The 18591-nt window shown below is 36.6% G+C and overlaps 1 protein-coding gene across 2 annotated transcripts in view; it reads right to left on the bottom strand.

Moving 5' to 3' along the window:
- The window catches only part of LOC149197572 (triacylglycerol lipase 1-like), a 175583-nt gene that overhangs the window by 89581 nt on the left and 67411 nt on the right, over positions 1–18591 (bottom strand). The window contains exons 2-7 of one of the 2 annotated variants that reach the window (XM_089403930.1): positions 1588–1707; positions 1032–1172; positions 790–900; positions 518–661; positions 385–425; positions 199–278 (exon numbers count right to left, since the gene is read on the bottom strand). In XM_089403930.1, coding sequence (XP_089260056.1) covers positions 199–278; positions 385–425; positions 518–661; positions 790–900; positions 1032–1172; positions 1588–1707 — 637 coding nt within the window. The remainder of the gene's footprint in view (positions 1–198; positions 279–384; positions 426–517; positions 662–789; positions 901–1031; positions 1173–1587; positions 1708–18591) is intronic. The other variant, XM_089403931.1, reaches the window with a different exon arrangement.

Genomic DNA, 18591 nt, shown 5'->3' with positions numbered 1-18591 from the left:
GACTGAAAATTCACAGGATTAAAAATTAAATGCAGGGAAACTTTAGGAAATAGGTGAAATTTGTATTTTGCATTTAAAGACAAAGCATGTAAAAAATTCTACGGACTAATCCTCTATGCCCATAGGAAACTTAAAATATATTTAACATATGATGAATAGATAGATTTGTCCAATAGAGAGAGAGACAGAGAAAGAGACCAGTGATAGTTGTAAGCAGGTCACTGCAGTTTATTCTTCCAGAAGCACATACATAGTCCATAAGCTGGACAGCTATATTACTGCATGCAACAGTCTCAGACTTAATCACAATCAATTCAAAAGTCACAGTTTGTTTGACAAGTTTAATAATTTCAACAGAAACTTAAACAAAAGGGATGGTCTCACCTTCTAAAATTGATTTGATGCAGTCCCATAGAATTCATAATCTATGTAACAGCCACTGAAATCATCAACTTCTATCTATTGAACAGTTTAGTGAAATTTAAGTTATATTGTGTACACGGGATAGAAGTCATACCTGATCAAGTTGCAAGTCTACAGCTGCACGGGCAAAACTAGAAGTGAGATGATTCAAATAGGATATGGGACTTAATAGAGCAGCGGCCGCAACCATATTTACCACCTCTGGTTGAGTAAAAGCAGCAAATGCCATAATAGTACCCTGCAATAAGAAATTGACATCACCTGTTTGAATGTACTCAATATGTATGAAATGAAAAATAGTATAAAAGTTTAAAACAAAGCAGACACATTATAATATGAACAGAGAATGGCAATCTAAACACAGACCTGTGAATGTCCCACATAAAATACTTTCGACTCTGTCACAGAATATATAAACTCAATCATAACTGGAAGATCATAACCTGCCAATTCTTCCCAACTCCAATCCCAGAAGGCCTGCATCAGACCAAGAATAATGAAGCTACAAATGGGAATTTTGAGAGAGATGTACTCCCCTTAGCATCATAGCATACAACTTAACTAGCAGCTGTTTTTTAGAAAAATACATCCAATGATGACAAATTTACCTTGCTATGTTCTGAAAGAGAGACATGACCATGACTCCAACGTGTACCACGTACATTTCCAACCCAAACGTCAAATCCAGAATCTGCTAATATGAATCCTAGAGACTGTTCTCTGGAATTCTGAAACCAAACGTCCCCGCCCTGTTCATACATGGAAAGGTCATTTAAGGAATAAGAAGCATCATTGAAAAAGGAAAGAAATAGCAACACAATAAAAGAACAAAATCACATTCAGCTCAGTTACATTTTATGTCATTTTCCCTAGTTTCCCTTATCACCTACCACAATGAAAATGATTGAACTCCCAATAGCTGTATAGGATATTCTTCTCAAAATGGTTCTATTGTATGTCTTTGATAAAAAGTTATAATAGAGTTACTTTTTGAATGTTCATGTACTAAATGCAGCCGTCGTGCCTAATTTCAAGCCTCCAAGTTAGACAAGTCTAATTATTCATACTATATAATTGAAATTTAATAAAAAGTTTCACTCACAAATATTGACCTGGACAGAGTCCACGATTGATCATTTCTGTGATTGTGGTATTGAGGATCACCTGAAATAGTCCATGTTGTAAAAACACTGGAGGCCTTGAGCCAACTTTTACAATGCCCCTATCACGGATCCCATAAGGAATATGCTGCACTCCTAGTAAGAAACCATCCTTTGTACCCACCTGCGAAAAACATGTATCGTTAAAAATTGACTTTAGAGAGCACTAAATTTATCATACCAATCAACAATTAATAGCATAGAAAAATAAATAGTAAATAAAATCATATATTTTACATTAGATTGGACTATAAAGATCAAGTTTTAGGACGCCAAATACGGTGCCTTACTAGAAACATACTAGATCAGAGGAAAAACAATAGTTTGACATTCACTGGTGTTGATTGGGTGGCTCTAGAAAAATAATCCCTGAAGGGGCAAAACAGCCTCAACAGCAGTGGATGTCCAACGACCTATTGCACCAGTGAATGTCATCTCTTGCCATGACATGGACAACAAGCTTATGCCAAAGGCAGCCCTTATTCAGTTCTTATCTTCAATCCTGCAGCTGAGGCGCCCTTCCCTGCAGATTTGTAGGGATGCTTGAAGGTGGAGAAGAAGAAGATTGAAGGGAGTTGAAGCTTTTGGGGACTGTATCCCACCCAAAAGTGGGTAACACCTAGGAGAGATTTTTTCTCCTCATTTGACATCCAACAGCCCCATGATGATTAGCATGTGACACTATGCTAGGATTCTCCACCTATTGCTCTAGTCAGATTCCTCTCCCATCTGGCATTTCCTCTTGAAGGAAAGTGGGTCATCTATCGGCAGATGCTCTAATCATTCTTGCAATCATGTGCTTTCATTTAATGTTACGGGCATATTAATATGGATCATAGGGAAAACTGGATAATTGACCAATTTCGATTGTATTCTTGTTCCCAAACTTCACTTGGGAGGTTAGTCTTTTGCTCTTGTCTAGTGGAACCTCATCTGAGACCTTAGTTTAAGAAGGGCACTACTAAAGAGGCATTGATTGATATAGCATGTCTAAGGTAATCCATACTTAAGATTTTCCATCTCTCCCAATTATCCACCTCTATTCTTTGGGTTGGTGGTCATTCATCATTGGGATTGGCACCCTTCATCCACATCCTTGAGTCAAGGCCGGAAAACTTGGCCCCGGAGGTTGATGCAGCTAAAAGAAAGTTAAAAAGCATATAAATCCACAATCAAAGAAAATGTAAAATGCAAAAGATGACTAGGACAATATTTAGTGCATGGGCAAACGCCTAGCATGAGCCCTGTCCCCTTCAATAGTCGTCATTCAGTTCCTTAAACATTTAATTCTTCATATAAAGAAAGGAACTCCTGAATGTCCCAACCCTGATGAATGAGAAACTACTACATCTTAAAGGGATATTGGAAAAATATAAAAGCAAGCTTGGGCTCCTAAGTTATGCACCAAATAAAGACAAATCATTAAAGTAAAAGGCGCACCAAAGGGGTGGAAAAAGAAGGAAAGGGGTATCTCATGCCACCACAATCGCTCCCTCTTTACATCAATACACTCAGGATGTTGGACCCCCATTAGCTAATCTCACAGTTGTGGCACCTGCCTTGAAGTCTCTCCCACTCCAAGACCATCATTATCACGGGCACCTATGCACTTGTTGTCGCCTGAAGTGTACACCCAAGGCACAACACTCAGAGCAAGGGTTGTCACTCTAATCCCTGCTCACTTTGTTTAAGCTATTTCCTAGGCAAGCTAAGGGGGGTAGTCCCTAAAGGCGGGAAATGAAGGGGAAACTTGTTGGGAACCAACAAGTTCTAGGAGATGCACCTATTTGTCTTAGTAACTTGATTAAAATCAGGTGGCAAGTTTGATTTATGAGCAATGAGATATGGATTTGATTATATTATTAAGCAATTACGAGACCAGTGCCTTAAACGACAATTCTCAATGAATTATGAGATAAACATGTGAAAAATTCTAAACAGAAATTCTATTACTACAGTAACTGATTTATTTCACCTACTTATTATTCTCAATAGGTTATTTATGAACTCCCTTCAATAAACATTAAAATAAATTCTACTGCAGATATCACACCATTATACATAAATAAATATACGCACAAGAATCAATCACATCAACACAATTATTTTTGGACAATTGTCCCCAGAAAAACTCAATGCGGAAAAACCGGTGCAGCAGAGGAGGGTTTTATTAATCTTCAACAGCAATCACTTTTACAGAAAAATTTACATAGACGCTGGGAGAAAACACCTGAGATTTTTTCTTCAAAGACTTTCTGACACCCTGGAGAGATTCCTTTCTCTACTGCATCATTCTGCGTGGCTCTGCGCAGCTCAGGTCCCTCTCTGCGTCATCCCTGCATCTCCCTCTGAGCTGTCTCTCAAAGTCCCTGCGTCACTTCTTCTGAGCTCCCTGACTGCTGTTAATCCCCCCTCTTCCTCCACCCTATAACTCTCCCTCTGAAATCGATCTCCTTCTCTTTGAGAATCGATTTTCCTTGAGATACTGAGTATCTGCTGGTGTATTTCCAAATGACCCTCAAGTCTTCTCTTATACTTTTCCTATTGACGAATCAACGACCGAAATTAAGTCTCTAATCAACAACTAAGATTAAAACAGACTTGATCCTCGTCTCTTAGAAGCTTCTCATCATTATCTTTATTAATACCCATTAATATTTTTATTTTCCTAAGTTTAGACTTAAGAACCCATTAAAAATATTAATTATTTCAATAACTCCTCATCCGGATGGAATTTCTCAAAATGATTTCTGGGTCTTGGAGATCTCATGTGCCTTAGCCTTTCCACCAATTTTCATGGCTAGAGGACATCCGATGCTACCACAAATCAAAAAAACAATGTTGCAAGGGAAAGTTAGCTTGACAATTAGAACACTGAGCTATGAAGAAATATTGCGATGGAAAAAATTGAAACCACAATGACAATGACAATAACAACATCTTGCAATTATGAAATTATAACCCACAATTCTAATTACAAATGAAATGCAATGCAAGAACCGCTCTAATGTGAGATGCAAGAACATGGTCAATTTTATTAAGATGCCTATTCTAAGTGAAAACCTTCTCCTCAATTGTTTTGAAGCTAATCACAAACGCAAGTTGTAGAGAGAAGGTCCGGGGAAGGAGGCTAAGGCCTCATTAATGATACCTCACCTTGCTTTATAACCACCCAAGTACATCCGTTCATACAAGGGATTGCCCACAAGAGAATTGCAAAGTCACTTGTGTTAACTGCGAAAGAGGGTCTAGACTTCTCAAATTGGGTGAAGACGGGGTTCCTAACTTTCTTTCAACCAAGATTATACTTGGAGGTAAGTTTTAAGGAATGCAGAACTAACTCTAGGATGCAAATGCATTTGCTTCACGAGAAACAATGGAATATGCTTCCAAAAATTAAATTGTCAATATGCTTATAATCACAAAATAGAGACTTTTAAGGTACCAGATTGCTAGCAATGACAATATTCAATGAAACAATCAGAAATTTTCTCAATGAAACAATAGCAATGATAGATGCTTTAGATGTTAGAGCAAATCCCACGATGCAGAAAGTGTTTCAAAGATATCCTTCACTTACTTAAATAGTTGAGATAAGTAAAAGATTAACTTATCAAAAGCACACTTGTTAGATGGCGAATGAGATTACTAATGAGACACAAGAATGAAAATCGCTACTGAGATTAACCAATTATGTGCAAAATAAGAAAAGACCAAGTAGCAAATTTTCAAGAATGTGATATTCAATCCAACTTATGAAATATGTGCTTGAAACACAATATTGCAAGATCCCCTTAAGTTATATTACTTGCTTAGATTGCTCTTCACTTTACCAAATGGAAATTAAGAACAAAAGCATCCACAAGCACAAAAAAACTTAGGAGATTGCTAATAGTGATTTAGACAATTGAAATGCAATAAGACTTGTTGACCACTCCATGTCAACTACCCAATAGCCGTACATTTTTTCGCGCATAGATTTCCATCATGTCCGAGCATTCATATGTTATACAGATTCATCATTATCATCTAATATGTACACTGGAGTTTTCTAAACCAATTTTGCATTTTGTAATGTAAATGATCCTAGGAAGACAAATTGTTAAGTTTAGGTATGTTCTATGCTAGAGCATTTTATTCAAATTTTCACAGTTAGCAATCACATCAGCATTAAAGTAAACTGCAGATAGAACATAAATATAAATCGCAAAAGACAGGCCAAGACAAGAGGACACAAGATGTGGCGCAAGCCATGGACAAACCCCACAATGTGGGGAAACCCTTGTTCAATTCTTCCTTCATGTTCTTCAAAGTTCAGCAGAGAAAGAAAGAGAGAGAGATAGTACATTTGCAATAGAAGTCAACATTTTGACTTTATGATATCTGCAGAGATCAGCTGAAGGCATATTGCTTCAACTGATTCTCTAAGGTGACTCCTTCACCTATCATAGTGTTGCCTCTCGTTCATTTGCTGCACATTACCGTGTGACACCTTGTTGTACTGTCACATGTGTTGAACCTTGATGACTGAGCTGCCCTCATCTTCATGCTGCTCATCATGCTGCATCTTCCATGGTCTTATTCATCATCAAGCTACCCATGCTCATGATCTCATTCATCATCATGCTGCTCATGCTCATGATCTCATTCATCATTATGTTGCTCATGATCTCATTTCTCATTATGCTGCCCATGATCTCATTTATCATCATGTTGCTCATGCTCATGATCTCATTTATCATTATGTTGCCCATGATCTCATTTATCATCACGCTGCCCATGCTCATATCATCATGCTGCTCATGATCTCATTTATCATCATGCTGCCCATGATCTCATTTTAATGTTGTTGTAGGATTTCATGGATCTTCTTGCAATAGGAATACAATGATGATACATGTGCCAAGGATTTCCTCATCGAATCCTTATCTCATCATTGAGTCATAGCAAGACGAATATAACATTTGCTTGACTGTTGTTGCATGCCTTTGTTGCGGCTATGCTTGAGTGCAGTTATGACTACGTATATATATCTCTGTATTCTGTGTATTTTATGAACAGCGTATAAAGGTAACCATGACTGCGTATGATTACAGCGTTTAGGGCCACATGGCTGTAGCGTAATGGTGACACCTTCACACTGCGTTTGGCAGCTACAAGTCTCCTTTTAACTGCGGCTTCTTCTCTTCCATATGACAACGGAGCAGATTAGGGGATCACACTGACTGTGAATGAATGTCTTCATGAACTGCGTGTAAGGTTGCTAGGACAGCGGATAAGTTAATGGTTGTTTGGACAGCGGATTGACTGTGGCTCCTTCATGCATGCCTGCAGTTATCTCACCTGACTGCGGCCTTCTCTTTATTACTGCGGCCACCATCTATGCCTGCGGGATTATGACTGCGGCTCTTTCTACTACAGCTACTCTTGACTGCGTTTAGAACATCTGCAGCTAGGGCATCCAACGTATTCTTTTGTGTCTTCTCCTTCTCCAAAAACCCAAGACGTGGAGAGGAGGAGATCACATGAAGAATGTGTGTGTAAATGACTTCAAGTCCACACTTATTTATACTAAAAACGTAGATGATGAATAGACACGTCTATTGGGCTTCTGAGCCTACATAAGATGTTGGCCGACTTGACAATTTGTCCATAACATAAATAAATTCATAACTTCATAAATACTTATCGAAATCGAATGATCTTTAGATCAATCCTACACCTCTCGATGAAAGGGATCCAATAAAAATATCAACTGCCATAAATAAGATGACCCACATGGAGTTTGGCCCTAGTTGCCAATTTTAACACAAATGTATGTAACAACCTAGGTAAATTTATTTTTCTGATGATGATTTCTATCCTAGGAGGTTCTTAGTCTCACCGATTCATGTGTACTTCTAAACACGGATGGTCAACAAAGTTTTTCCCTCCAGCATCACCCCAAAGCTAGGGTGGATTTTGTCATCAAGATTTTAAATGAGTCCTAGTGTTATTTCTCGAGTCTCTGTAAAAGTGAATTGTGAATAATTCTAACTATTTGGTTAGATTATTTTATTGCAAGTCACTTAGTCTACTAGATCATATTTTTTATCGCATAAATGGGTAATTATTGATGGTCTATAACAAACAGGGGTTCCCCCTTCATGGGTTAGAATTGTGATATTTCACGTAACAAAATTTTTAGTGCATGGTCCCTCATAGTTAGACACCATGGTTAAATATTAGAGGGTTGGAAAAATTAATAATCCCCTCGTGAACCAATTAATTAAAATTTCTAGCTAAAATAAATTAAAATGCTAAAGCCAGAAATTTAATTAGTTTAGGTCTTAGGAAAAAATAAATTATCCAACATTTAAAATTCGTGGGTTTTAAAGTTCCTAATTTTTTGAGGTCCCCAGCCAAGGGAATATTGAAAATTTAAAGATATTTTGAACCTTTGTGCCATAGTAGTTAAGTAAAAGTCAACTTTTTGTGGCAATTAACTCAAAATAACCATTTTTGAGTTAATTAAAAGGAAATTAAAAGTGAAATTCCAATTTCCCCAAAAAGTAACTTTATTTCAATGGTGATGATTAAAAAATCATTTGATCTTCATCAACGTTTGCGATTGCTTTGACGGCGATCAAGCTAACTAGCTGTTGGAGAATTTTTCTATAAATGAGAGGCTTCTCTCCATTATTTGATCCGATTTCTGAATCATGTACTTGCTCTAAGAAATCTCTTGTAACTTTTTCTGGTTAATAAAACGCAGACTTTGGGGTTTCAGATCCTGGTGTTCCTCTTTCAAATTTATGTGGTAATATTGTTCTTAATACTTGCTGCTTTTATTTGCATTTGCTGGTTAATAGTCTTTGAAGATTGATCTATGTACAGGTATCTTGCACAGATTTCTGGGTTTTTTAGGATATCATTTTAATTTGATAGAAGTAGTAGGTATCTCTATTTCTTGATAATTTTATGATCATTCTTTAGATCTCTATTAATCTAACAAGCAAATTTAAGAGTGTAGAAGTTATCATTCAGAATTTGGTCGCTTTGGGAAGTTCTCAGTTGGACCAATTGGCTCTCAGTTTAAAGAATCTAAAAGATCCCACTATCTTTTCAATTTCTAAAGTCATTTTATAGAATATTTTACTTGCAAGGTTTTTCTTGGGCTTTCCCTCTTTAAAATTTCAAATTGGTTTCTAAATATTGTGCAAAAATTTGTTTAAATCTGGCTAATATAGGGCTTTGATCTGTAGATCTGTTAGATCTGTAGAATATTATTGTAGATTTGTAAATAACAAATTTCTAATTCATTAGGGTACTGGGTATTTCATATTTTTGTATATACATGCTTTGGGGTTTTCTGTCTTTTATTTCTGCAGGAAAAAATCTGAAAATTGCAAGTGATTTTTGTGGATTCCGAAGGGTGATCTGAGCCCCAGAGGGCATCTCCATTTTATTTGCAGGTTGAGGAGAAATTTCAGAAGGATCGTGGGGAAAAAATTTTAGGGCCTTGAGGCCTAGCGCTGGCCATCTCCAGCCTCATTCTCGGCCTCTATCATTCCACCCTCAGGCCTCTCATCTTTGCAGCCTTATTCACCATAATTTTCTCACTAAACTTTTTCCTAAATTTTTCCTAGAATTTCCCAAAAAGAATTTAACAAAAATTTTTGAGTTTGGCATTTGCATTGGATAATTTTCAGTGACTTGGGCAGTCCATTTTCAAGTGTCTTCAAGCCCCTAGGGGCTAACTAGTGCACATCTTCTAAACCCTTACCTTTTTCATTGATCTAATTGAAAGCAAGATTAATACTGGCATAAAATTTTAGTTATCTGAAATTTAGCAGCAAATTAGTTTGCATATTTCACTGCATCACATTTCAGAAATTACTTTCAGAAGCTTTTGCATGCTATTTTCTGATTATTATTTCAATGTTTTTTTTAATAATTTTTTGAGTTCTTAGATCAAATACATCAATAGATCAGAAATAATTAAACTCAGAAATTTTCTGAATTTAGCAACAGATTTAATTTACATTTTTATTGTTGTATAATTGCTGAAATAGAAGTTAGTTTCAGTAATTTTTGCAAACAAATTTCTGAAAATTGTTTTATTGTTGTTCGATAGTATATTTCTGAGTTTTTAGATCAATAAATTAATAGATCGGACAGAATTAAACTCAGAAATTTTCTAAATTTAGCAGCAGATTTAATTTACATTTTTACTATTGTATAATTGCTGAAATAGAAGTTAGTTTCAGTAACTTTTGCAAACAAATTTCTGAAAATTGTTTTACTGTTGTTCAGTAGTTTATTTCTGAGTTTTTTAGATCAAATACATTAATAGATCAAAAATAATTAAACTCAGAAATTTTCTGAATTGTAGTTATCAGTTTGTCATTTAAATTTTTTTGTTGTTATACATAGAAATTTCTGAATATTGCATGGTTACAAGACTGTTGATTTAAAATATATTGCTGGTATTAACACTTGTTTTAAGAGCAGATTTCTAGATTGATATTTCATTGATGTAATTTGAGTTTAAGCACTTAGTTTAATTTTGAAAATACATTTGTTTTTTTTACATGCTCATGCAAGTTTTACTTATGCATCTAATGATCTCTGATTTCATACAAATGAATTTTTTTAATTTAAAGGTGTTTTATTCCAGCGTTTTACATTTCAGTCCATTGTGCATTTCAGTAATTATTTGTGCAGATTTTACATTTTGCAGTGCTAGTATAAGTACATTCTTTCACATTTAGATCGCCACCTTTTTGAGCCTTAAGTTAAGTAACATTTAAGACATTTCAAAAATAATTTTATGCCTTCATTTAACTAAAATTAACCAAGTCTCTGCATTTCACATAGTTTTAAATTTTGCATTTGCATATGAGACAGTCGAGTCTTTTTAGCAGCAGTTTCCCATCCTTTGCTTGAACCTTATTTTCTTCGCAAGATAGTCGACTCCCCAAGGGACTGGTATCACTTTCTTCAAATCATTTTAGATCGTTCAAATCTTGCGCAATCTAAAACAAGTATTGTTGTTTAGCTGTGTCTCCCAGGTTGGTTGGTTCCCAACTAATCTTTCATTTTTCCATTTCCATAGGGTCTACCCTGCTTAGTCTGCTATTGGGAGACAACTCAAACGGAGTGATTGGGGATCAATGTGACAACCCCCGATCTGAGCCATTGTCCCAGTGCCTAGACACTCTGTGCGACAACAAATCCTAAACCATGAAATGCACAAAATGCAAGAGAGAGGCAATTATGCAATGAGATGCGGGAATGGAGTTAGTTAAAAGAGGAAACAAAGATGGTTAGTGGCTTAATGAGAAAGCAATCAAAGTTGTCCTTGACAAGAGAAAAACTCAGAACAGTGAGAATTTGCTTATCGAAGATGCACAATGATCAACATTAAAATATGCACCAGTCCTCAAAGATATATCAGTTCACTGCAGCCCACTGTCAGTTGCCAAGAAGTAAGGAACAATATTCAATATACAAGTTTGATGCCAGAAGCAATGTGGGGAAGCCAATGTAAAAAAAAATCAGATCACTGTGAGCTAAGATCAGTCACCCAATAACAGTCTTTATCATTAGAGATGCATGAGACAGGAGTCAAAATACTTGCCAAACACTTATGATTGTTTTATGATTATTGTGTGTTATTTTATTAGTGTTTAGGGCTTATTGTTATGTGTTATCAGTGAGATTAGGATCTGCAACAACTACTTCAGATCTGAAGTATGTGAAGGTGAGGAAATATGTCAAGTTAGGGAGAGGATTGAGGCTTGAAGCCTTGCGGCATTCCCTTTGTTGCTGGTATATTAATGTGATCCTTCAAATATCAATGTATAGACCCCAAATAAACAGTGAAACCCTTTCAAAGAGGAATGTCACACCTGAAACACAAACCTGTTAGCCTTAGACATATATGCAGCAATGAACAATCTTCTTGAAAATCAGTCTCTATGCCAAGACTTATGATGAAATCTTCGTCAAAATTTTACTATAACACCTGCAAACTTACACCAGTGATCTAAAACTCTCACAGTCAGAGGAGCAGCAAGCCAGAAACGCTAATAGTTAGCTCCCAAAATTAGTCATATTTGAGTTCTATTTAGTCAAATTATTAGGGGAACTTTATTAAGTTTTCAAGGCTTGAAAGCCTTCAGAATTTTTCTGCAGATAACCAAGTCGCTTCAAGCCCTTTTGCACCAGAGATAAGGCAAAGTTTCAGGCTTGGTGTTGAAAAGTAATGAGCCTTCACAAGAGCCCTGCCAATTAAACACTGTTAGATCTAAAAATGTAATGCCGAGAAGAAATGACAAACCCCTTTCTAAAAAATCACTGTAAAATCTCTGCAATTAAATCAGGGTTAATATATAATTGATTCAAGTTTTCAAAGTGTGCAGCCTGTAAAAAATAAGACTTCGTAACGCTGCGGTTATGACCAAAAGATGCACCAGTGGATGAGAGTAATAAATTTTAATGCATAAACCCCTCAAAAAATGCTCAGATCTTCTGCAAAAGACCAGGGCTAGCCTCCAAGCATGGTCTCCAGTAGTCAATTACAGAGGAACCTAATCACAGACCAGAAACTTGTGATAAAATCCTTTGTAATGGTGAAAATAAGCCTGCAAAATTCAGGGGTTAGTCCCAAAATTTAAATGACAGTAAAGAGAAAACCGAAAAGGCTGTGGCTAGAGCAAAGAAGCCTGGATAGGCCTGTGGTCTCTCCAAAATATAACTTCTCTGAGCCAAATTGATCCAAAAATCAATTGTAAGACTTTTATGAGACAGCCGCTGTGCAAATTATGAAATTAATTGATAAAGTTGGGCCTTCAAATCCTTGGGAAACCTTGTAAAAAAATGTATAGCCACTGCAAAACAAATAGGGTTTATATCAATAACAAACAAGGCCCTGTGGCTAGGGTAAAAGCTCCAACAAAATTTTAAAACCCCAAATCTGAAGTATATAGCAAGGAAGGTAATAAAGGCTGCAGCTAGGGTGTAAAGGGCTTAAAAGGCCTGCGGCCAGGCCTAATATGGCCTAGAATAAAGGCTAGCCATGGATAAGCCTGCAATTAGACTTGAGCCACAATTCTTGATCTGCAAGCCTGCAAAATTCAGACCCAAGTCAAATTTTGATAGGAAAATGGAAAAACTATTTACCAAAAAATTATTTACAAACTTCTTTAACCTCAAACCCTCGCTAAAATCAGATTTCAAATGAAATCAAAGGGCTAGACCCTAGCGGATTTCCTTGACAAATATTCGTTGAGGATGGAAAGTCAAAAATTGGCAGATCAAGCCCTTTATGGCCTAGAGAGGCCCTAAAATTCCTGTGGCCCTGAAGAAAGGCCAGATGGCAGCTTAAATGATGAGATTTTGAATCTCAAACCCTAGCCGTTTAGGCTGGGTGAGGGCTAAAACCCTCTAGAAATCAATCTTCCCTTCAGATCTGCAAAAATCAAATAAAAACCCAAACAACTATATACAAAAATGAAAATAGAAATATGAACAAGGGTTAGATAAGAAATATTTACAAAATAATCTACAATATTCACAATGATTATTGGCTCTTATAAGCAGATCTATTCATTAACGCACAAATAAATTCAAGTAGATAAGAGATCATTTTTTTTATGGTGAACAATAGCCAAAATCCTCTGCAAATCAAATCGTTAAATAAGTTTCAAAATTTATCAAAGTGGGCTCTTGAGCTTTCTTGACTTGAGAGTGGGTTGGTCTAGCCGAAGGCTTCCCCTCATGCCCAAGATCTGAATACATGAAGTCTCTACACACTTAAAATCAAATTATTAGATCAATAGAGGCATAGATAAAAATAATAAATAACCTTCAAAATCTAGAGATACCTGCTAGATAGATCAAATTAAAATGTTTCTCTAAAACCCATCAACTAATGCAAGATACCTGTGCAAATAGTTGATCCAACAAATGGCTAAAGAAATAATAATCTATAAAATTTATTCAGTAGAGTATTAAGCACATGATCTAGAAAACATTACCACAAGAAGCTGAAGAGGAACACCACCATGAATAAACCCCAAAGACTTTTGCTTTATTAATCCAAAAAGGTATTACAACCAGCAAAGCTTGACTCAGAGCTCGATTACAATTTTTTCCCGATGACAAATGAGGAGCAAATAGCTTCCTTATATAGAAAATAGAGAGATCTAGATCCCCATCCAAGTGGAAAACGGCTAGGTCCAAAAATATACACAATTTTGACTTGATCCTGGAGAATAACAGCTAGTTTATGCTTGATCCAGTCCAAAATTAAATCTTGTCCCTTGATCCGGATAAAGAAATTCGAATTCCATAATATATCACTTTTTTCTTGGTTTAAAAAATATTATTTTTAACTTTTTCCTCAAAAAAACACTTTTGACTTAACCACCTCGGTCCATAAGTTCAACTTTTCTTAAAAAATTGATTTTTTCCTTGATGGAGGACCTTAAAAAAATAATTTCTTTTGGACCCACGAATTTTCTTCAACTAATTGGGCCCAGATAATTAATTTTCTTGAAAAATAATCCTTTTCTGGCCCTATCGAATTTCTTGTGGGTTTTTCTGCCTTGGAATTGAGTTTATCAAATTTAACTCTTCCTCGGGAAAGACCACCTTCTCCAAAAATTCCTTTTTCCACTTGGAGAGAATTTCATTTTCTTTTAATTTTAATTTTTTGACAATTTTCTGGCTAATTTTTTGCCAGAAAACCAAAAATAAAAATAATTTGAGGGCAAAGACATGATTTCAATTTTCAACCCTCAAAAGGTGTCTAAACACAAAATTGAGGTGTAAAAGTTCTAATTATGAGTACTCTACCCCCTTCAACTTTTACAAACATTTGATTTTACAATTTACATCCAAATTATTAAAATTTTGACGAGTTGGAAATTTTAATAAAATAGAAACTTAGACTTAACCAAATTCTACGACACAAGACATATGGCCTAATATGAAAAAGATACATAGACTCCATAACACTAGGACTCGCCTAAGACCTTGTCAACGAGTTTCACCCTAGCTTTGGGGATGCATGGGAGAAAAACTCTGCCAATTAATCGTGTTGAAAAACACAAGTAATTGGGGAGGTTAAAAAACTCCCTAGAATGAAACCCTTTGAGAAGAACCATACGCTTACCTAGGATTTGTTCATGGCTTAATAATCATATTAGAATCGTTTTTACAATGAAGGCCCACAGGGCTACAAAATTTGGGATTACAATGATACATCGGAAGCTGTATTATGATGTTGACTTCGAAATAAATTTGTCCACTCTCATGTACTCTGCTTGTTGGAACTATTGACATGCGCATGGTCAACAGGATTGATGGTCTAACTTGGGACATGTCATTCCCCTTAGGGGATGGAAACACCTGATAGGGTTGTTGACCTAATCATCCCTAACATAAGTGAGGTAACTTGTTTACAATTCCTAATCTAGTTAGACATTTGAAGGTGAGTTTTGTGTGAAGTATTCTTGTCATTGCTCTCTAAGTAGGAATAGCATTAAATAATTGTGAAAAAACAAAATCTAGCATTTATTGTATGTTAAAACCGTATTAGAATGGGCCAATGTCATCATTATATTGTTGTTTTATGCATGTTCCAGCCATAAAAACTCCATTGCAAACCCTCAACTCTGTTTATCTAATTGATGGTCTCAATTCTTTGTTGATTAATCATTGTAAAACTATTTCTTCTAGTATTTATATGACAATGCATGCCCATCATCAAAGATATGCAAAACCCTTACTTATAACAACCCTTTAATTTATTTAATTGGTCTAAGGTTAGAGTGCTTGAGCTTTAGTGAAGATTATCTTATCCCTCCAAACTCCGTTGATACCTTATCCCAATCGTTAGTGTTGAAATTTCTAAGTCTAACCCGTTAGCACTATCTAATTTATTTCTCCTACTTGTTAATTACTGAACAAGTTATTTAACCAAATAAATACTGAAATAAACACAATGCAGTGTCAACCATCTATAGATCAACAACTGAAAGAAATAGACAAACACACGAGGGACACCGTTATTTTTGGACAATCGTCCCCGGAAAAACCCAACTTGGGAAAACCAGTGTAGCAGTTCTGAGGGTTTTATTATTATGCAGCTTTTCTGAGTACAATTGGGTGCCAAACTGGCTCACCCTACAGAGAAAATAATCTGGCAGTAATACCTCTCTTCGGAAGAAGATATTCTGAAAGTCTGCTCCACGAAACCCTCTCCAGCGCCTCTCTGAGGCACTGCATCAGCCCTCCTGGCCTCTGCGTCAACCTGAAACCCTCTGCGTCAGCCCTCTAAGACTCTGTGCAGCCTCTCTGGCCCTCTGCGTCACTTCTGCAACCTCTGCATCACTCACGCAGGCCCTATGGCCCTCTACACAGTCACTGCTAACCTCTGCGTGGCTTCCTCTGGCTCTGCATCTGCCTCTCTGCCTCTGTGATGGTCTTCTAACACTATCTCTGCCTCTCTGCTATGCACTCACTGCCCCTCGCTGCAACTGATCACTGGTTTGATCTCTCTTAGCAAATCCTGCTTTAGAAAATCGAACTGACTGATCCCTCTAGCGTATCTCCAACTAACCCTCAAGCCTCCTCTTATATTTTTTCTGTTGAGTCTTCAACAGCCGAGATTACATCTCTAATCAACAACTAAGATTAGATTTGGCTTGATCCATATCATTTAGAACCTTCTAACCCAATTTTATATTAATACCTATTAATATTTTTATTTTCCTAAGTTTAGACTTAGGAACCCATTAAAAATATTAATTATTTTAACATCTCCTTCACCGGGCAGAAATTTCCCAAACCATTTCTGAGTCTTGGAGATCTCATGTGCTTTAGCCTCTCCACCGATTTTCATGGCTAGAGCACATCTGATGCTACCCCAAATCAACAGTTAGACCTCATCCATCACCTTGAACCCTTTTTATTGAATATCCCTTAGGTGATCCTTTTTAGGGAAGCCTCCTTTGTGGTTTAAATTTTTCAATTTCTAATGTAATGTTAAATTTCAGATCATGATAATTACTTGTAATTGATTTATATATTTCCTTTTATCATTTACTTCATTAAATTATGTCATCAAGCAATTATACATTCAATTATGCAAGAAAGTAAAGATCATAGTACACAAGTGACAAGAGACACAAGAAATTAGGCTAGCAGCCAAGGCAAAACCCACAAGGGGAAAACCCATCAATCCAATCCTTATAGAATCTTAGTCAACAAGAGAGAAATCCAAGTCATAGACAAATTGACCAATAGACCAAATTCGCAAGTGACAAGTCATCCCTCCAAAGATTTGTTCACAAGATGTCACATGCATGTTCTTTGATGCTACATGCCATAGAGATGAGGTGCTTCAGGAATTCGCATAAACAGAGATGAGGTGCCTCAGGAATTCGCATAATCAAAGAGAAGAAACTTCTCATATCCACAAAAAAAGCTTCTTCTAAACTTCGTATATATGCCTCAGACATGATAGTTCGAACTACTCATTAGTTAACCTTACTACCTCAAGAATCTTGCATTTCTGCCTTAGGAATCTCGCATTTTTGCCTTAGGAATATCGCATTTCTACCTCAAGAATCTCGTTCTTCTGCCTCAGATCATATCATTGAAGTGTGTGTTTGATGGAGATGAATTGGCTCTATTTATAGTTGTTTTTTCATGCGAAGGGGCCCGTCTCTTGGGCAAGCCGACATGTCTTATGGAGGGTCGACATGGTCTACTTGGATACATAAACAATATACTTTTAAAATTCAATTTCCTTACTTTTGAATGTCCAAATGGGACATGAAAAAATAATTTTTCTTTTGACTCATTACAAAATCATAATTGTGAAGACCAATCCTAGTTACAATTTCAATATAAATACCAATAAACAACTAGAGAAAGGTTGTTGAGGTGATAGTGGTAGCCGATCTCTTGTTTTCTTGGGGCATGTTACCGCTCAAACTAGCAGGGGGCCTAAAAGGGACTCCTTATGGGTCAACTACTAGATCAAGGGCAACAATGGAGACTTAGCCCACTGTCACCTTAGCTAAGACTCACTACTCTTTATGGACTTTCACCGATGGAAGGAGACCCAGTATATGGAGAGTTACATGTGAAGGATGAATCAACAAATGGTGTGAAGTGACGTTAATGATTCTTTTCCTAGAAGCAGGTCAAGAATGGAGCTTGCTTGTTCTTTAAGCAAGGTACAAGGCTTTCTAAGAGAAGGAGGTGAGGATTTAAGGGCTAGGTTGAGGGTGTTAGCGCTTGAAATTTCACCTCAGGCTGAAAAAGGTAAACTCCAAGGCAACATCAAACCACTTAGCCTCGTAGCTAGCCCTACGGGGCAGGAGAGGGCTCTCTCCGGTCTATCTCGATAAATATCTTCAAAGGGCGAGATAACCAATAAGGAAACACTGATTTTAGGCTAGTAAACTGATAAAAGGTTTGAATTGGGAAGTTTTAAGATTTTGGTGGAAAATCGGGGAAAGGCAATTTTGGGTGCGGGGATTGGACACAGTTTTTGCAGGGGGTTCTTTGGGGCAAGGTAGGAGACTGTATTGATGCCTTTGAATTAAGTGAATGGATAGGAATGACCGGTGAGGGGCTAAAGAGAGCAAGAAACCTTCAAGAGTTCTCTTTAGACAGATGAAAACATAAATATTAAGCAAACTTAAAAGCAGAGCATGGCAATCATGAATTCTACTTTAACACTTCATTTGCCTAATTTGCAGAAGGAAAAGTGAGAAGATGAATCACATAACAAACTTACAAGTACAAAGAGAAACACACCATCAATACATGTAACCACAGGAATCCCAAAAAGGACTGCAAAACCCTGGTCTTTCTTCCTTTGCCAAAATTGCAGAGATACAATGAGTAATACAATAGAGCTTTCTCCCTCAAGAGTCCAACCATGAAAATGACCAAGAAAGTACATAATATAGGCAATCTAACATCTTTCCTTGCCTCTAGGGGT

This window comes from Pinus tabuliformis, chromosome 2_2 (assembly GCF_031772625.1).
Source record: "Pinus tabuliformis cultivar Carrire ecotype Pingquan chromosome 2_2, CPIR1, whole genome shotgun sequence".
Lineage (NCBI taxonomy): Eukaryota > Viridiplantae > Streptophyta > Pinopsida > Pinales > Pinaceae > Pinus > Pinus tabuliformis.
This window is presented reverse-complemented; position numbering and strand designations above follow the sequence as displayed.